General features: G+C 45.1%; 1 protein-coding gene across 5 annotated transcripts in view; it reads left to right on the forward strand.

Annotated features, from left to right (window-relative positions):
• Positions 1-17,593, forward strand: part of CTDSPL2 (CTD small phosphatase like 2) — a 100,480-nt gene that overhangs the window by 44,793 nt on the left and 38,094 nt on the right. For all 5 annotated transcript variants that reach the window (XM_085849664.1, XM_085849665.1, XM_085849662.1 and 2 more), the window contains one exon: positions 12,588-12,824. In XM_085849664.1, coding sequence (XP_085705790.1) covers positions 12,588-12,824 — 237 coding nt within the window. The remainder of the gene's footprint in view (positions 1-12,587; positions 12,825-17,593) is intronic.

The raw sequence follows: 17,593 nt of genomic DNA on the forward strand, positions 1-17,593 counted from the left end.
CAGGTCCCACTGTATATATATATATATATATATATATATATATATATATATATATATATATATATATATATATATATATATATATACATACATATATATATATATATACATATATACATACATATATATATATATATATATATATATATATATGTATGTATATATGTATATATATATATATATATATATGTATGTATATATGTATATATATATATATATGTATGTATATGTATATATGTATATATATATATATATATATATATATATATATATATATGTATATATATATATATATATATATATATATGTATGTATATATATATATGTATATATATATATATATATATATATATATATGTATGTATATGTATATGTATGTATATATATATATATATATATATATATATATATATATATATATATATATATATATATATGTATGTATATGTATGTATATGTATGTATATATATATATATATATATATATGTATGTATATATATATATATGTATGTATATATATGTATGTATATGTATGTATATATATATATATATATATGTATGTATATGTATGTATATGTATGTATATATATATATATATATATATATATTGTTACGGCTGTGGAAATTCGCGGAACACCATAAAGGTCCTTAGTTCAGTTAGATCGATAAGTCTGTGTTCAGTTAGATTTCCCCACCGTTGTTTAAGGGGAATTATTCGTGTTAACGTGGCTGTGATCTTTTGAGATAGTGTTTTTCTTTTCCTATCGTTATTTTGGACCAAACACATCTCAACCACCATTACAACAACCAACATCGCTCCCAAATAACCACAACGCCAACCATGCCACCATCACCACAACCACGATCGCTTCCACCACCAATCACAACCAAATCACCACCACCAACGTCGCTCTCGACCACCGCTTCGCGGCGGCCTCCACCGCCACCACCAACATCGCTCCCACACAACAATTACGCCAACCACCTAACCACCTTCCCCGCTACGCCAACTGTCGATCCCCTTCTCCACAAACCACATCACAACCCTCTCCGCTCATGTAAACCGTCTCTACGAAGCGAAGGAAACCAGAGGAGTTCCGATGGTGCGTGGATTTCCCTGCCTGATTCTCCCGCCTTGTTATTCCCACCAGTTTTCCTCACGCTTTGGTGTGGGGGAAGGGCGATGCGGATCAAAGGTCAAAGGTCATGTGAAGGAGGGGCCTCATTTTGGGGGAATGATTCTCCCTGGACCTGTGCCAAGAATGATTCTCTCGGCCCCCGCGAGGCGCGCGGGTAGGGGGGCGAGCGGGCGCACCCCTTTTCTGGAAGGAGGGGCGGAGCAATAAACAGGGAAGAGCGAGGCGTTGGAACTGGGGGATATAAGGGCGCGCAGGACACCAGTTGGGGGCTTTTGGGCACTTTTTGTCGTGTTGGAGTTGGTGGTCGTCTTCGTGGTGGTTCACTGGTGGTCTTCTTCGTGTGCATTGGTGGTTTCATCGTCGTCGAGATGGTGCCTTCTCCTTGGGCGCGCCAAGTCGTGGGTGTTGTATGCGGTGGTCCGGGTCGAGGCACGAAGGACGCGGACGGGAGGCGCCGCTTTGCAGCTCTGCCGCGCAGCCTGCGCACCGGGAGGAGAGCGCCGGAGAGAGCTCGCTCACCATCGCACCACGAGGGTGCAGGTAACCTGCAACGGTCTCGTGGGGTCCGTTCGGTCAGCCAGGCTCCACCACATAAAGGTCTACGGACCCTGTCTGGCGCCCTCGTCTTTGAGGGTGGCCTTTTCCTTTCTTTTGAATGAATGTTGGTGGCGCCGTGTCCTGTAAGTGAAAACTGTTAAGTGGCTAGATAATTGGTTTTAGACGGTCGTAGTGCTTTAACCTTGCTCGTGTCTTTGTCCCCGTCCCGCGCATGATTGTTTGCCTGTATACGTGTTCTTGAATACCTGCATTGATTGCATGGCTGTATATGTGCATGTGTGAATGTTACCTGTTCGTCGTGTCTTTTCCCCCAGTTGGAACGCCATATTGCATCTCGGAATATTAGTTGGGTTTTAAATACCCGTTAAATAGAATCGGATCCGGCAAGGTCGGGCGATAATACCCGTTCTGTTATCACTGCAGAACGGAACGGACCGCTTGAGCGGTTCGTGTCCAAGCCGACCTGCGCCGAGGTACGGTCTCCCGGTAGGCTACCCGCGCAGGTACTTAGGTATATCGATATTCGGCGATTGACCCTATTTTGCGCGGGTAGAAAACTGGCTCGGCCGTGGTGGGGTTGAAGACCCACCCATGACAGGGTTCCGGCGTTGTTCCGGAAGGTCACGACTGAATTGTCCGTCCGGTGGGCGAGCGGCTGCTATTCGTGAAAAGCGGTTGTTCGCACGCCGGTGGGGGCGAATTCGTAACAATATGTATGTGTTTATATATATATATATATATATATATATATATATATATATATATATATATATATATATATATATATATATATATATATATATATATATATATATATATATATATATCTTCTTCTTCTTCTTCCTTCGGCTGCTCCCGTTTGGGGTCGCCACAGCGGATCATCTGTATGATCCGCATTGTGATTTGGCACATGTTTTACGCCGGATGCCCTTCCTGACGCAACCCTGGTCGCCTCTTACGACACAGGGATATGGTACACCTATTTTATCCGGGGTATACACCGGCCCAGTACACTGGTACTCACTTCGCCGACCTCAGAAGGATGACGGGCTGAGTCAACTCCCTGGTGTATTAATTCAGTGGCCGAACGGGGCTTGAACTCAGGACCTTTTGGATCCCAAGCCGCTGCCCTAACCACTGCGCCAACACCAGGCTTGTATGTATGTATGTATGTATGTATGCATGTATGTATGTATGCATGTATGTATGTATGCATGTATGTATGTATGTATGTATGTATGTATATATATATATATATATATATATATATATATATATATATATATATATATATATATATATATATATATATATATATATATACACACACACACACACACACACACACACACACACACACACACACACACACACACACACACACACACATACTCGACGACCCGTGAACCCGGTGGGTTCCTGTTGTGACAGCGGTTGATTAAAAAAAAAGCTCCAGCAAACTATACCGCTGAGGTTGTTTGCATTGATCAAATAATCCTGAAGAGTACTTGACTGAATTGGGAATTGATTTTTTAAAATAATTTTTTTCGTTTCCCGATTTGAACGAAACTTGATATTCCACGTCAATGTGAAGAAAAAAAAACGGAGAAAAGAAAGTCGAAGAAATTATTGTGCGTAATTTTCGAAACAATTTTATTTATTTATATTATGAACACGAAAGTATTAGATCAAAATGGTGATGTTTATTTTATGCTTAAAAATAAATCGTTCTTTGTCTATACTAAATGTTTGAGATTTTAAAATAAATCATTTAAAGAAAAAAAACAAAAAAACTCCAGCGAACTATTCCGCTGAGGTTCTTGGCATTGATCAAATTCTCTCGAAGAGTACTTGATGAATCGGGAATTGATTTTTTAATAATTTTTTTCGTTGCCCGATTTGACTGGTCTGGTCACTCTGATGGTTGCCATTCCCAAGTAGTTGCTGCAGCTGTGTCCAATAAGCTGACACCAATGATAATTGAGGTAACACCGGTCAACGAGCGTATTATCAGACTAAGGATTCGTCACTCCTTAGGTGTCATTTCCCTGGTCTCTGTTTATGCTCCTACTATTAAGGCGAGTGATCTCACCGTGAAAGATGCATTCTACACCACGCTCGAGTCTGTGGTTGATCAGTGCCCCAGACGATATACTCTTCTCGTCTTGGAGGATTTTAATGCATCGACTGGAACTGAAAGGGATGTTTATGAGACGTGTGTTGGTCCCCATGGGTCTGGAATTATGAACCAGAATAGCACTAAGTTCCTTGACTTTGTAAGAAGTCATGGACTTAGGGTGGCCAGTTCATGGTTTCAGCGCCCACAAGCTCATCGCTGGAGTTGGTATTCTAACGCTGTGACAAAAGAGATTGACCATGTCCTCGTTGGTGGTCGCTGGAGGATGATCCAGAACTGCAGGGTCTACTGGAGTGCTCAGTTCCTCAATACTGACCACTGGCTTGTTGTAGCAACTCTGAAGTTGCACCTTAAATCTGGGAGAATGGTACCATCCCAGCCTAGGCTGGATGTTGGCAAGCTCAAGGATGAGAGGGTATCTGAGGAGTTTGCGAACAAGCTGAATGGAGATTTTGGGGCTCTGGGTGCTTTGGGAGGTTCTGAAGAGTTGTGGAGTGCCTTCAAGACCACCGTCCTTGATGTTGCCGGTAGATGTCTTGGAACTCACCGAAGGGCAAAGAAGAATTTTGTCTCTCAAGGGACACTGGATACCATCGACCAGAGTCGCAGGGACAGGCTGAATGGCAGAGCTGAGCTGTACAGGGAGCTGAGGCGTAAAACTGTACGTACGCTAAGGGTGGACAAGGAGGCCAATGTGCGAGGAATCTGTGAGGCGGTAGAGCATCACCTGTGATCAAGGGATTCTCGACCTGCTTACAGGGGAATTCACGCATTGCGTTCATCCAGGCCCATCCCTCAGTGTACTGCAGTTAGAGCAGAGGGTGGTAGGCTCTTGACAGAGGAGTCCGAAGTGAAGGCCCGCTGGGCCGGTTACTTTGAACGGTTGTATCAGGCTGGTCCACCAGCTGTCGAGTTGGACGTCAGGGGTGTTACAATCCCTGTTGCTGACCCTCCAATCAATGGTGGTCCACCTTCGCTTGTGAAAACACAGGCTTCGGTGAACCGGTTGAATTGGGGTAAAGCTCCAGGGATCTGTGGCATCCATGCTGAACTTCTCAAGGCTGGTGGAAATGCTGCACTCATGTCATTGCATGCAGTTCTGTGATCTGCCTGGAACACAGGCATCATCCCAACTGACTGGAAGAGGGGCCTTGTTGTCCCTCTCTGGAAAGCGAAGGGTGATCACGAAGACTGCTACAACTACTGAGGGGTGACGCTGCTCTCAGTGCCGGGCAACGTCTTTGCTCAGATAATTATTGATAGGGTTCGCCATCATCTGCTTGAGCATCAGCGTCCAGAACAGTCAGGCTTTACACCAAAGAGGTCAACGATTGACCATATCCTTGCTCTTCGGGTCCTCACCGAACGCAGACAAGAGTTTCGGCAGGGGCTGCTCGCAGCCTCTGTTGATCTCTGTAAAGCGTTTGATTCAGTGAATCGGGATTCCCTCTGGAGGATTCTTGGTCTTCGTGGGGTGCCAACAAAACTGATCGATCTGATGTCTGAACTGTACTTTGGTACTGAGAGTGCTGTGAGATGTGGTGGTACCATCTCTGTCTTATTTCCAGTTGTTACTGGAGTTTGTCAGGGGTGTGTACTGGCCCCCACACTTTTCAGCACATGTATGGACTGGATTCAAGGGAGGATGTTGGAGAGATTAAGCTGCGGTGCATCATTTGGGAATGTCAAGATCTCTGACCTTGATTTCGCAGATGATGCAGTCATCTTTGCGGAGACTTTAGATATCTTTTTGGGGGCCCTTGAGGTGCTGAATGAGGAGCCACTGGGATTACGGGTTTCCTGGGTCAAAACTAAGATCCAGGCTTTCCATGACATATTGGATGCTACTGTCCTGTCTGTGCCTCTTTGTGTTGAGGATGTTGAGGTCGTAGAGAGATTCACTTCCCTTGGCAGTGATATTCATGTCTCTTCTGGCTGTGAGTAAAAGGTCAATAGATGTCTGGGTTGGGCCTGGGAAGTCATGGATTCACTGAATCATGGGGTGTGGTGCTGCCGGTACCTGTGTGGAAGGACGAAAGGCCGAGTCTTCAGGTCCTTGGTGCTTCCAGTCTTGTTCTATGGATACGAGACTTGGACTCTGACCAAGGATCTGAGACGGAGACTTCATTCCTTTGGTACCAGGTCTCTTCGGAGAATCCTTGACTATCACTGGTCAGACTTTGTGTCCAACGAGCGGTTGCTGAGAGAGACTCAAATGAGATTTGTTACCTGCATAGTCCGTGAGCGTCAGCTGTGGCTGTATGGACATGTGGCTCGTTTTCCTGACGCTGATCCTGCTCACCAGATTCTCTCAGCGAGGGAGTCTCGTGAGTGGAGGAGGCCAATGGGCCAACCACGTGCCTCGTGGTTGCAGCAGGTTGATCGGCATCTCAAGGAGATGGGGATGGACCAGGCATCTGCCTGGGGGATGGCCAGACGGAGGCCCCTGGAGTACTGGCGGAAAGTGGACGCAGCGACGCGCTGCTCTGGCGCATGCTCCCATACCTGACCTGACCTGGAGAACTGAAAAGTGATCTCTGCCTCGACAATGATCTGAACAGACCAGGTAGGCTCTCATATGTAGCCTAAGCAACTTTTTAGAGAAGATACTCCAACTTCAGTTTTGTACTAGACCACCCATGAACCCGTTGGGTTCCCGTTGTGACAGAGGTTGATAAAAAAATCATTAAAAAAAGGATACCTCCAGCGAACTATACCGCTGAGGTTGTTTGCATTGATCAAATAATCCCAAAGAGTACTTGACTGAATCGGGAATTGATTTTTTAATAATTTCTTTCATTGCCCAATTTGAACGAAACTTGATATTGCGCGTCAATGTGAAAAAAAAAAAACGGAAAAAAGAAAGTCGAAGATATTTTTGTGCTTAATCTTCTAAACACAATTTTATTTATTAATGAACATGGAAGTATTAGATCAAAATGGCGGTTTATTTTATGCTTAAAAATAAATCGTTCTTTGTCTATATTAAATGTTTGAGATTTTAAAATAAATTATTTCAAGAAAAATAAAGAAAGATAACTCGAGCGAACTATACCGCCGAGGTTGTTTGCATTGATCAAATTCTCCCGAAGAGTTCTTGACTGAATCGGGACTTGATTTTTTAAATATTTTTTCTTTGCCCCATTTTAACGAAACTTGATACTGCACACCGCAGGAGAATTGTGAGTAAGGTGGGCCGAAAATTTTTGCGCTACCGTGTACCGTTTTGGCTGTATTTCGGGTACATACATACAATATGAGAGTTTTAGTTTTATATAGATAGATGTTGCAGGTGGGATGGCCACTTTTTTCCACGCCATCCCTACTTAGAGAGTACTGGCGTACTCTCTGATGTCTTCAAGTGATTGTGTGCGTGCTTGTGCGTTTATACATTACTCTTTCACGGCTGAACCGTATTCCCTAAAGGCCTCAAGTCCTGGGTGTAGGTACTTTAGAATTCGGGCAAGGTTTTAAGCTACCGCACGTTGGCCTCGAATACTGTTTTGAGGCCACCAAAGGTCGCTGTAAAGTGTATCACCACGAGACCAATAACTCCATAGCTTTGCAATGTCCAACACATATCAAAACAACAGCCGGGAAAAGCTCGCGCAGCCGGACAGCGCTGAGTATCCTCCCCCGCCCCCCGGCAGTGTGGGATGCATGATAGTAATAAAACATATCTGCTCGGATTAAATATTTGAGATCAGGCTGTGATCAAAACAAATAATTTTTTAATGTCGGATGATGATATTAATCTCAATGAATGGGCAATGGCCCAGCCATTGCCAGCAAGAGGATTTAAATTTGTATACTTGATGAAAACCAAGATAAAAAATACTGCACATTGTATGAAAGTATCCAGGAGCCATGGATTCATGTAATGCATTGTATTTTGTGCACACACACACATGCACGTGTGCGAATGAGCGAAATTTGCTCGGTTTAAATCGGTCTCAAAAGGATGTCGACAATTGTTTTTGGCACAAACGATGTTCACAGTCAAAAGTGAAATTCACCAGGGGGTTCGAGTGTTTTTCATAATGAAACACACGGGGCAGCTTGAGAAAGGGAGCTTTGGCCATGTTCGGCAAAATGCCCATACTCTGGCTGAAGGCTGAGGATGTGTCGGTCACTTCCTTGCTTTCACAGGGGGCTGTGTGCTCTATTCTTCTTGCATTTAAAGCTCTGACCTATTTAAAAAAAAATTGGTTTGAACCAGGTTATAGTTTGCTAAAATTTCTGCCGCAGATGGATGGTTTAATCGAAAATCCCGTTGGTAATAAATATATAAGCTGGCTTGTTGCCAAATTCTTTGGAGACCCAGGATCAGCATATTTCTACCACTGATGTGATTTCTATGCAGAACATTTTGAGTAATCTAATTGTTTCTATGTTTATGCCTTCCATTAGTGAAGTCACCAGAGGCATGTTTTCGTTGTCTGTCCAGATATCCATCCATGATAGGTTTTCGTTACTGCGATAACTTTACAATGGCTGTAGGGATCCAAGTCAAACTTGGTACAAGTCTGTGCTGTGTAATGTTGTGAAGATTAACCGATTGGATTTGAGTATCAAGAGGTCAAAGGTCAGAGGTTATGTGAGGTAAAATCCTGCTACCACGATAACTTGTGAATCAGTAATGGGATTTTGTCCAAACTTGATACAGTATAAGTATATGAGGTGTGTTCAAAAAGTATCCGACCTTTGTTCATAAAAAAAATACTCGTATCCAGATACAACAAACTTACACTAATCTTCTTCAAAGTAGTCCCCTTGGGCTGCCACACACTTCTCCAAACGGTTCTGCCACTGTCGGAAGCAGCGCTGGAACGCCTCTTTTGGGATGGCGTGCAGCTGGTCTGTCGAATTCCGCATGATGTCTTCTCTGGACTGAAATTTGCTCCCTTTCAGGGGCATTTTCAGCTTGGGGAAAAGCCAGAAGTCACACGGAGCCATGTCGGGAGAGTAGGGAGCCTGCCGAAGCACAGGTGTGTTTGGCCAGGAAACTGTATCAAATGTGAAGAATGGGCGGGTGCGTTATCGTGATGGAGCTGCCAATTGACCGCTACCCACAAGTCCGGCCGTTTGCGTCGCACAGCGTCACGAAGGCGATGCAGTACCTCTTGGTAGTACTCTTTGGTGATGGTTGTGCCGTGTGGTGCGTACTCGTGATGAACCACGCCACTGGAGTCAAAGAAGAAGTTTAGCATGACTTTGACATTGCTGCGGACCTTCCTTGCTTTTTTTGGCCTCTGGGATGTTGGATGCTTCCATTGTGATGACTGGAGCTTGGTTTCTGGGTCGTACCCATAAACCCGGGTCTCATCGCCAGTGATCACTGTGTTGAAGAAGTTGGGATTGCTGTTCACAGTCTCCAGCATGTCCTGTGCGATCTCCAAACGGAGTTGCTTCTGCTCGATCGTTAGCAGCTTTGGCACAAACTTCGCTGAGATTCTCCTTAAGTCCAAATCCTCAGTCACGATGGAATGAACGGATCCAATGCTGACGCCCGCCTCGTCTGCAAGTTCTCTGATCGTGATTCGGCGATCCTGCATCAGCAGGGTCCTCACTTGGTCAATGACTATCTCATTTCGGGATGTTGAGGGCCTACCAGAATGTGCCTCACTTTCCACTGATGTGCGACCATCTTTGAAGCGGTTGTACCACTCTTTTATCTGTGTGGTGCCCATTGCTTCGTTCCCGAAGGCCTGTTGAATCTTGTGGATCGTTTCCACTTGGGAATCGCCAAGCTTTACACAAAATTTGATGCAGTGGCGTTCAAGTTTTTCCGCCATTTTGTCAAAAACGAAAATCCGACGGCGCTCACTTACACTTCCTCACTCATCGGCGGTCTGTCGGTGACTGACAGCTTCTGCAGGTGGGAAAATATTCACGCATACGGATTAGGATCGCCTACATACGTGCACCAAACCACGCCTCCCTAGCTTCATTTGTTTACGCACGAAAAATTAAGGTTGGATACTTTTTGAACACGCCTCGTATGTTGTGATGCAAAGATGAACTGATGAGATTTTAGTATCAAGAGGTCAAAGGTCATGTCAGGTAAAAATGTTATCAAGGTAGAGATTTGAACTAAATGAAGTACATGTGCCATGAAACGTATGTACATATTAGATCTTGAGGTCAAATGGTCTTGAGATTTTAGGTCAAAGTTTGAGTAAGCAAAGACTTAATGTGGGTGGAGGCATATCGGTCGACATCACGATGTCAAATTATGTCTTGGTAACCTCCGCCATCGAAGATGGACGGAGGTTACTGTTTTCACCCCTGTCTGTTTGTTTGTTTGTTTGTGAACAGTATTACGGAAAAACCCCTGGACGGATTTCGACGAAACTTGGTGGGGGGATTAGGTATGGTCCAAGGATCATGCCATTCAATTTTGGACTTGGTCCAAAGTCCAATATGGCCGCTATGGCGGCCATTTTGAAAAAATATTTGAATTTTTTTTTTGCATTTCTACATGTTTTAAGTGATTTCCAACCCCCCCAAAAAGGTTTGTTGGAGAAAAAAAAAATTTGCAACTTTTTTTTCAAAAAAATTTTCGATTTTTTTTTTTTTTTGGGCATTTCTACATGCGCGTCGATCTAGTTTAGTTTATTCAATCGTGGTTCAGTACAGTCTGATCCGTTTTGACCTACAATGAATGGGATATCAGGTTCACTTGAGTGACCCAGCAGTATTGGCGGCGGAGGTTTTGCACTCTACCGAGACCCGAGTGCTCCCCCTCTAGTTCAGCTTGTATTCATATTCGTGCGAGTTGTTTGAATGCTCATTTTAATTTTGTGTCAGTATGATTCCTTGTTTTGTTAATATTGTACGAGGGCATGTGAAAAGCAATCCCTCCTCTTCTTTTTTCCGAGACAGGAAAATATATTTGAATGAGACGGCGACAGATGCTAACATCAATATTTATTCGACCATGGTGCTTATTTATTTATCAACAAAATCACTACTGTGGTCCACCCATTTGTGCCAACGTTCAAGTAGTTTTGTGATGGCTGCATGATGGAACTGTGCGTCCTTACCTGCTGACTTGAGCAGCATTTCACAGCGGTCTTAACATCATTGTCGGAAGAGAAATGTTTTCCACGAAGGTATTCCTTAAGTTTGGGAAAGATGAAAATCTGACACAGCCAAGTCGTAGCTGGTGATCCTTTGTGGCGGTACTCCATTGACCGTCTCTTACTCTCAGGATTGAAATGGTGTACCCAACTCTCATTTCCAGTCATCTCATCTCCAGTCAGTCAGTCATTCGAGGCCTGGTGTTGGCTTAACGGTTAAGGTGGCAAGCTTAAGATCTTAGGATCTCGAGTTCAAGCCCCTGTTGTCTCTCTGAATTAACACCAGGTGGGTTGACACAGCCTGCCATCCTTCCGAGGTCGGCAAAACAATACCAGCTTATTGGTAACGGGGCATTGCTTCAGCAGCAAAGCCGCGCCCCCAGAAAGTGATGCAGCCAATCAGCCACAGGCTGTATCAGAATAAGTAAAATTCTTCAAAATCAGTCATCCCAACTCTCATCTCCAGTCGGCAATCTCAACTGTCATTTCCAGTCGGCAATCTCAACTCTCATCTCCAATGCTTCACGCTTCACAGCGCTGACGTCATCCTAGCCTCTGCTGTCTTGACTAAAGTTGCACTGAGACATCTATCTATAATTCCAGCAGTGTGTGTGTGTGTGTGTGTGTGTGTGTGTGTGTGTGTGTGTGTGTGTGTGTGTGTGTGTGTGTGTGTGTGTATGTGTGTGTGTGTGTGTGTGTGTGTGTGTGTGTGTGTGTGTGTGTCCGCTGTTTCTCGACAACCACTGGTCCGATCTAATTGAATCCTGCCAGCTATATTGCTGGGGACCTCAGCATGTGCCTTTTCAAGGTTTGATATTAATCGGACAAGTGCTTCCCAAATTATGGCCATTTATTTCCCAAACCAATGAGAGAACACGTTGCTGCGTAGGCGTTGCCGATGGGGAAAGGGCGCCATTTAGTTACCAATGACAGGACACGTTGCTGCATAGGCGTGGCTGATGGGGAAGAGATCCTCAGCCGCGTTCCCCGTTGCGGATTACAACGTACGGACTTCCGGATAGTGATGGCTTACTGTATTCTAATAATTTCTCGATTTCTTATGCGCATTTATAGATAAACACAATGCCCCAATCCAGTAGTCGTTTACGAGAGCGAAGGAACAACCTGTGTGGTTGTTGTTTCTGGCATGTGGTTTGAAAGTTTTTTTGGGGGGGGGGATTTGCACATACGACCACGCACATACAGGCACGTGAGAGCGAAGGCACGGCCTATGTGGTTGTTGTTTCTGGCACGTGGTTTGAAAGTTTTTTTTTTGGTGGAGGGGGGGGGGTTGCACGGAGGGCCATGCACGTACGGCCACGCACGTACGGGCTCACGAGAGTGAAGGAACGCCTGTGTGGTTGTTGTTTCTGGCACGCGGCTTGAAAAAATTTTTTTTTTACTTTTTATTTTTTGTACGTACGGCCACGCACGTACGGACATGTACTAGTCTCGTGTTAGAATCACGAAACTTTGCACCCAGGGGCAGGAAGAACTGATGTGCAGACTGTGCTTTGTTTCATTCGAATATCTTTATCTGTTTTAGAGAAAAATAATTGGAGGCATTGCTTTTCAACATGCCCTCGTCCATCGAGAAAAATTCTTAACCATTCGTAAGTTATTTCCCCACCTCTGCCACTTATGCTTGTTCCATATTGTCTAATCTATAGGCAAGGCAAGTGAGCCATGTGTGGAAGAAATGCCTGGGCAGGCTGTGGAAGCCGAGGAAGTGGTTCGGCAGCTCGATATGGACCACGATGAGGAGATACCAGCCACTGCCAGCACCATCAATGTTGGCACTCCTGCGGATGAGTCCCCAGTGCTGGGAAGCACTTTTGCGATGGTGAAACCTGTGGAAAAAGAGAACAGCGTGCACCCAGCCATGTACATGACACATGAGCTCACAGGTGAGATGAGAAATTTCTAAATCTGTCATTTCTGCGATTTGTGTGGGGAAAAAAAAATATATTTTTTTGAACCATTGTATGACCTTTGCAGGATAGGGCAAGAGGGAAGCTGGGAGGGATGGGGCTCGGGGGAGGATGGGAATGGTGGGGCAAGGGGCAGGATTGGATGGGAGGAACAGGGTGAGGGATAAGATGGGGGATGCAGAGAGGCAGGACATTGGGTGGAACGGATGCTGAATTGGGGGACACAGGGGAGTGGTGGGGGTACAAGGATTTGTAATGGTGGGGCCGTTTCAAAACAAATTTGGATTGAGAATTTGAAGGGCAGAATGACGAAGACAAACTTCACGATTGGGTTGGCAAGAAGGATGATTTAGGGCACGAAGAAAAACACAGCACTGTGTGAACGAGATGGGAGATGTGGCACCGGTTTGCACACTCTCCAGGAGTGAAACAGGAAGAAGAGGAAGCAGTACGGGGAAAAGGACATTTCGAAGCGAGTGGGAAAGATGAAACATGACAACATTCGTCATTTTATGGATCTTGTAGATTGAGAGAAAGAGGAAGAAAAGGGGAGATGAGGAAAGAAATAATTTGGGACTGAATGGCTTCAGGAATGAGATCAGAATGAGTCAAAATTTTGAATGACTTTTTTATTGATTTGTGGTTGTTTTGAGAAGGAAGAAAGAACGAGGTGAAGGATTTGATGAGGCAGAGTGAAGGGAAAATATACAGTAATCCCCCGTTTATTGCGTGGGTTACGTTCCAAACTTCCCCGCGCTAAGTGAAAATCCGCGATGAATGGACGCCTCCCCAAAAAATCGACTCGTCTGGTCTGGTCGGTTTGGCAGTGATCAGGTTCGAGGTGCCGGAGATCGACTCGTCTGGTCTGGTCGGTTTGGGAGTGATCGGGTTTGAGGTGCCTGAGATCGACTCGTCTGGTCTGGTCGGTTTGGCAGTGATTGGGTTTGAGGTGCTGGAGATCGACTCGTCTGGTCTGGTCGGTTTGGCAGTGCTCGTCCAACGGCGGCAAACCTTTTTCCTTCCCGAAGCATATCGAGCACCTTAACCTTCTCCTGGAGCGTCAGGACCTTCCTCTGGCGCTTCGTTTCCTTGCCAGAAGCCTTAGAAGGTGCAGGGCGTTTGGGCGGAATCGTGGGGCTTGGAGAAAAAACGTACAAAATATTTGAAGTTCACAAGCGAAACTTTGTCTCGTGCGTTGTGTGACTGGTCGAGCGCCACGCGTTATAATTTATTGCTTAAATAATTTATATTTTATATATTATTACCGCGATATACTGGGGGAATCCGCATAAAAAATGAGTTAGGTTCCAAGGGAAAACCCGCGATGAACCGGGGGCGCGATAGATGAACCGCGATATTGCGGGGGATGACTGTATGTATATATATATATATATATATATATATATATATATATATATATATATATATATATATATATATATATATATATATATGAGATTATTTAAAGGGAGACGAGGAAGAAAGTTTAGCAAGGAGTGAATGAATTTTTTATTTATTCATACGCAGTCTGTGGCTGCTTGGCTGCTTCTGGGGGTGCGGCTGTGCTGCTGATGCAAGCCCCCTGTTACCAGCACGCTGGTACTCATTTTGCCAAACTCGGAAGGATGACGGGCTGCGTCAACCCGCCTAGTGTTAATTCAACGACAAGACTGGGGCTTGAACTCGAGGCCTGAAGATTTTAAGCCAGCCATCCTAACCGTTAAGCCAACACCAGGCTTAGTGAATGAATGGGAAAGCAGGCTTGTTGAACTTGTGAAAGGCCTAAACAGCCAAGGTAGATACACAAAATCAAATAACCAAACAGGCATGGAAAGACACGTTGATGAGCACATCAGCACATGATGCGTATATGAAACAAAATAAACAGTGGACAACAATTTATGGCAACAGACAAATCTGGAACGGTTTACTAAAAGGGGAACTAAAAGGGATCTCCGGTTCCGGTTTTGAGCGGCAAGAGGTCTCCTTCGGGGCTCCCTGCTGACATTCTCAAAGTTAAGTTCCGGTTGTTATTTGTCCCGTTTTAACTGTTTAATTTTCTCACCTACATGTTAATGTGTGTTCCTAGTTCGGTTTTGTTTCAAAAATCGTGCTATTTTGTGAGTATTTATGTCGACGTTCTCACCTGGTGTTTGAGGCCTAGTCCTAGGCTTGAGGCCTACCGGTTCCACTTGGTGTTCGATCGTTTTTTTTTTTTGTTTGTTTGTTTTTTCTCCCCATTACCTTCAATTTCTATCCTCCCCATTACCTTAAATTTTCATCCTCCCCACTTTCCAAACATCCCCCATTCTCCCAACTAATCTCTTTCTTATCTCAAAAAAAAAAAAAAAAAAAAAAAAAAAACCCAACAACAACAACAACAACAACCTTCTCCCGATTCTGCTACTTCTTCCTCTTAACTTCCTCCTCGTCTTCCTCGATTTCTTTTTTTACACTTCCATGACCTAATCTGTTGAACTCTCTCATACATTAATATTAACAACAAAAACGATCTTATAATGCTTCATCTTCCTCTCTCACACATGTGGTACTCTTTACTGTTTCACAATGCACTACTCTTCTGCTATTTTAACAGACTGCTCTCATTTCGACCTCTCCTTCATTCCTTGCCTAAAAATCCAACTATTACAGCGCTTCTTCTCTCCATGCTCTGAATTCGCCTTCATTGCATCCATCAAGAATTGTGTTAAATCGCATCTCTGACCTAAAACTTTTAAAAACCACAGTTTGCCATGGATGCTCGCTTTCCATCAACCATTCTTTTCCAACTTCGGTGCCAACTCACCCCCCTCACCCCTCACTCTCACTCTCAAAGCAACCATCCCACTCTTCTCCCTCCAAGCCTCCCTCTCACCTCTTTCAAAAATTCCCCCCTCACCTTTCTCCCACCTTTCATCCCCCTCACTCTTCCTTCTCTAAGTTGCCCCCCTCTCATCCACCAACCTGCCTCCCTCCACTGCCCTCTCACCTCCATCTCTTCACTCCACCTCCTCAAATCCTCAACTGCCATCTTCCTTGTCTCTTGTCCCCCCTCTCTCACAGCACCACAGAGCCTTTTCTCCTCCTCATTCGGCCCCTCCCTCGCTATTCTGCAATACCCCACACTCCTTCAGCAACCCTCCTTACCTCCCCCCCTCGTCCCTCGTCCGCACCCGCCCCGCCCCCTCCACCTCCTGCACCAAAAGCCTCCTCCCCTCCCTCTTCATTAAAAGTGTGGACCCCAAATATCCGGGGCCTTCGCTCAAACCTTTCAGATCTTTCCATGCAGGCTGCCACTGACAAACCAGACATTATCGGCCTAGCAGAAACTTTCCTCTCCCAAGGCGTGTCTGACTCCCAAGTATCTCTCCCTGGTTACTCCCTCTTACGGTATGACAGACCTGAGCCTCGTCCTGGTGGAGGTGTTGCTCTCTTCATCAAAGACTCTATTCCTCACTCTCCCTGCACTGCTCTCACTCCCCCACACCCCCAGGAATACCTCTGGCTTCGGCTTCCCCTCCACTCCCACCTCATGTTTATATGTGTACTGTACCGTCCACCCCACAGTGATGACTCCATCTACACCTCACTCTCCGAAAACATGGACCATCTTCTATCTTCTCATCCAAACTCTCTCTTCCTCTTATGTGGCGACTTCAATTGTCATCACGCCAGTTGGCTAGGTGTGGGTACCTCTCTCACCTGCCATGGGACATCAGCAAAAGCTTTCTGTGACTCATTGGGACTGACTCAATCGGTCAACTTCCCGACCCGGATCTCAACCAATGGTACTCCATCTCTTCTGGATCTGATTTTGACAAATTTCCCTGACAATATCTGCTGCTCTTCCTTCGCTCCAATTGGTTCTTCTGACCACGTCCTTATTAAAGTGGACATCTCTCTGGCTGTTATCAGAGAACCACCTCACCGCCGTCGAGTCTGGCATTTCACTCAAGCCGACTGGCAGGGTCTCCGAGCAGCCATCAAACTTAGAGACTGGTCTCCTATCACTACTTTCTCAAACATCAACTCATCCTGGGAATTCTTTCAAAGAAACTTGCTCTCCCTCATGCACAGATTTATCCCCTCTCGTGTTCAGTTGTCTTACCCTTCCTCCCGCCCTTGGTTTACTGAAGCTTGTGGCGAGGCAGTTGTCCTGAAACAACTTGCCTTTGCCTCATGGAAAGCAAACCCAACTGAGGGCAATCTCAGTTCTTTCCACAAAGCTCGGAACAAGTGTGTAGCTACCCTCAGGAGAGCCAGAAAACAACATCTTTCTCATCTCAAGTCTGAACTCTCAAACCTCTCTCCCTCCTCAAAATCCTGGTGGCGTTTAATCAAATCTGTTTCTGGTGTATGTTCCCCCTCCATCCCCTCCCTTACCTCAAATGGCCGCACTGCTGATTCCACACGTGATAAAGCTGAATGTCTAAACTCGGTGTTTGCAGCTAAATCTTGTGTCCCAAACCCATCACTATCTCTACCCACTTTACTCAGTCGCACCCAACTGTCCCTGGACTCTGTATCCTTTTCTCCTGACAAGGTGGAGAGCTTGCTTTCAAACCTCGAGTCAGATTCTGCAACCGGTCCAGACGGCATCAGCCCACGTGTCCTCAAAGCCTGCTCTTCTGCTCTTACTCACCCTCTCTCTGTTCTATTCACCCTCTCATTTTCCCAAGGTCATCTGCCATCTGCTTGGAAATCTGCTAACATCACTGCCCTGCATAAAAAAGGTGCAAAAACAG

The sequence above is a fragment of the Eptatretus burgeri genome, chromosome 12 (genome assembly GCF_056783735.1).
Source record: "Eptatretus burgeri isolate ZD-2024b chromosome 12, Ebu_testis_v1, whole genome shotgun sequence".
NCBI lineage: Eukaryota > Metazoa > Chordata > Myxini > Myxiniformes > Myxinidae > Eptatretus > Eptatretus burgeri.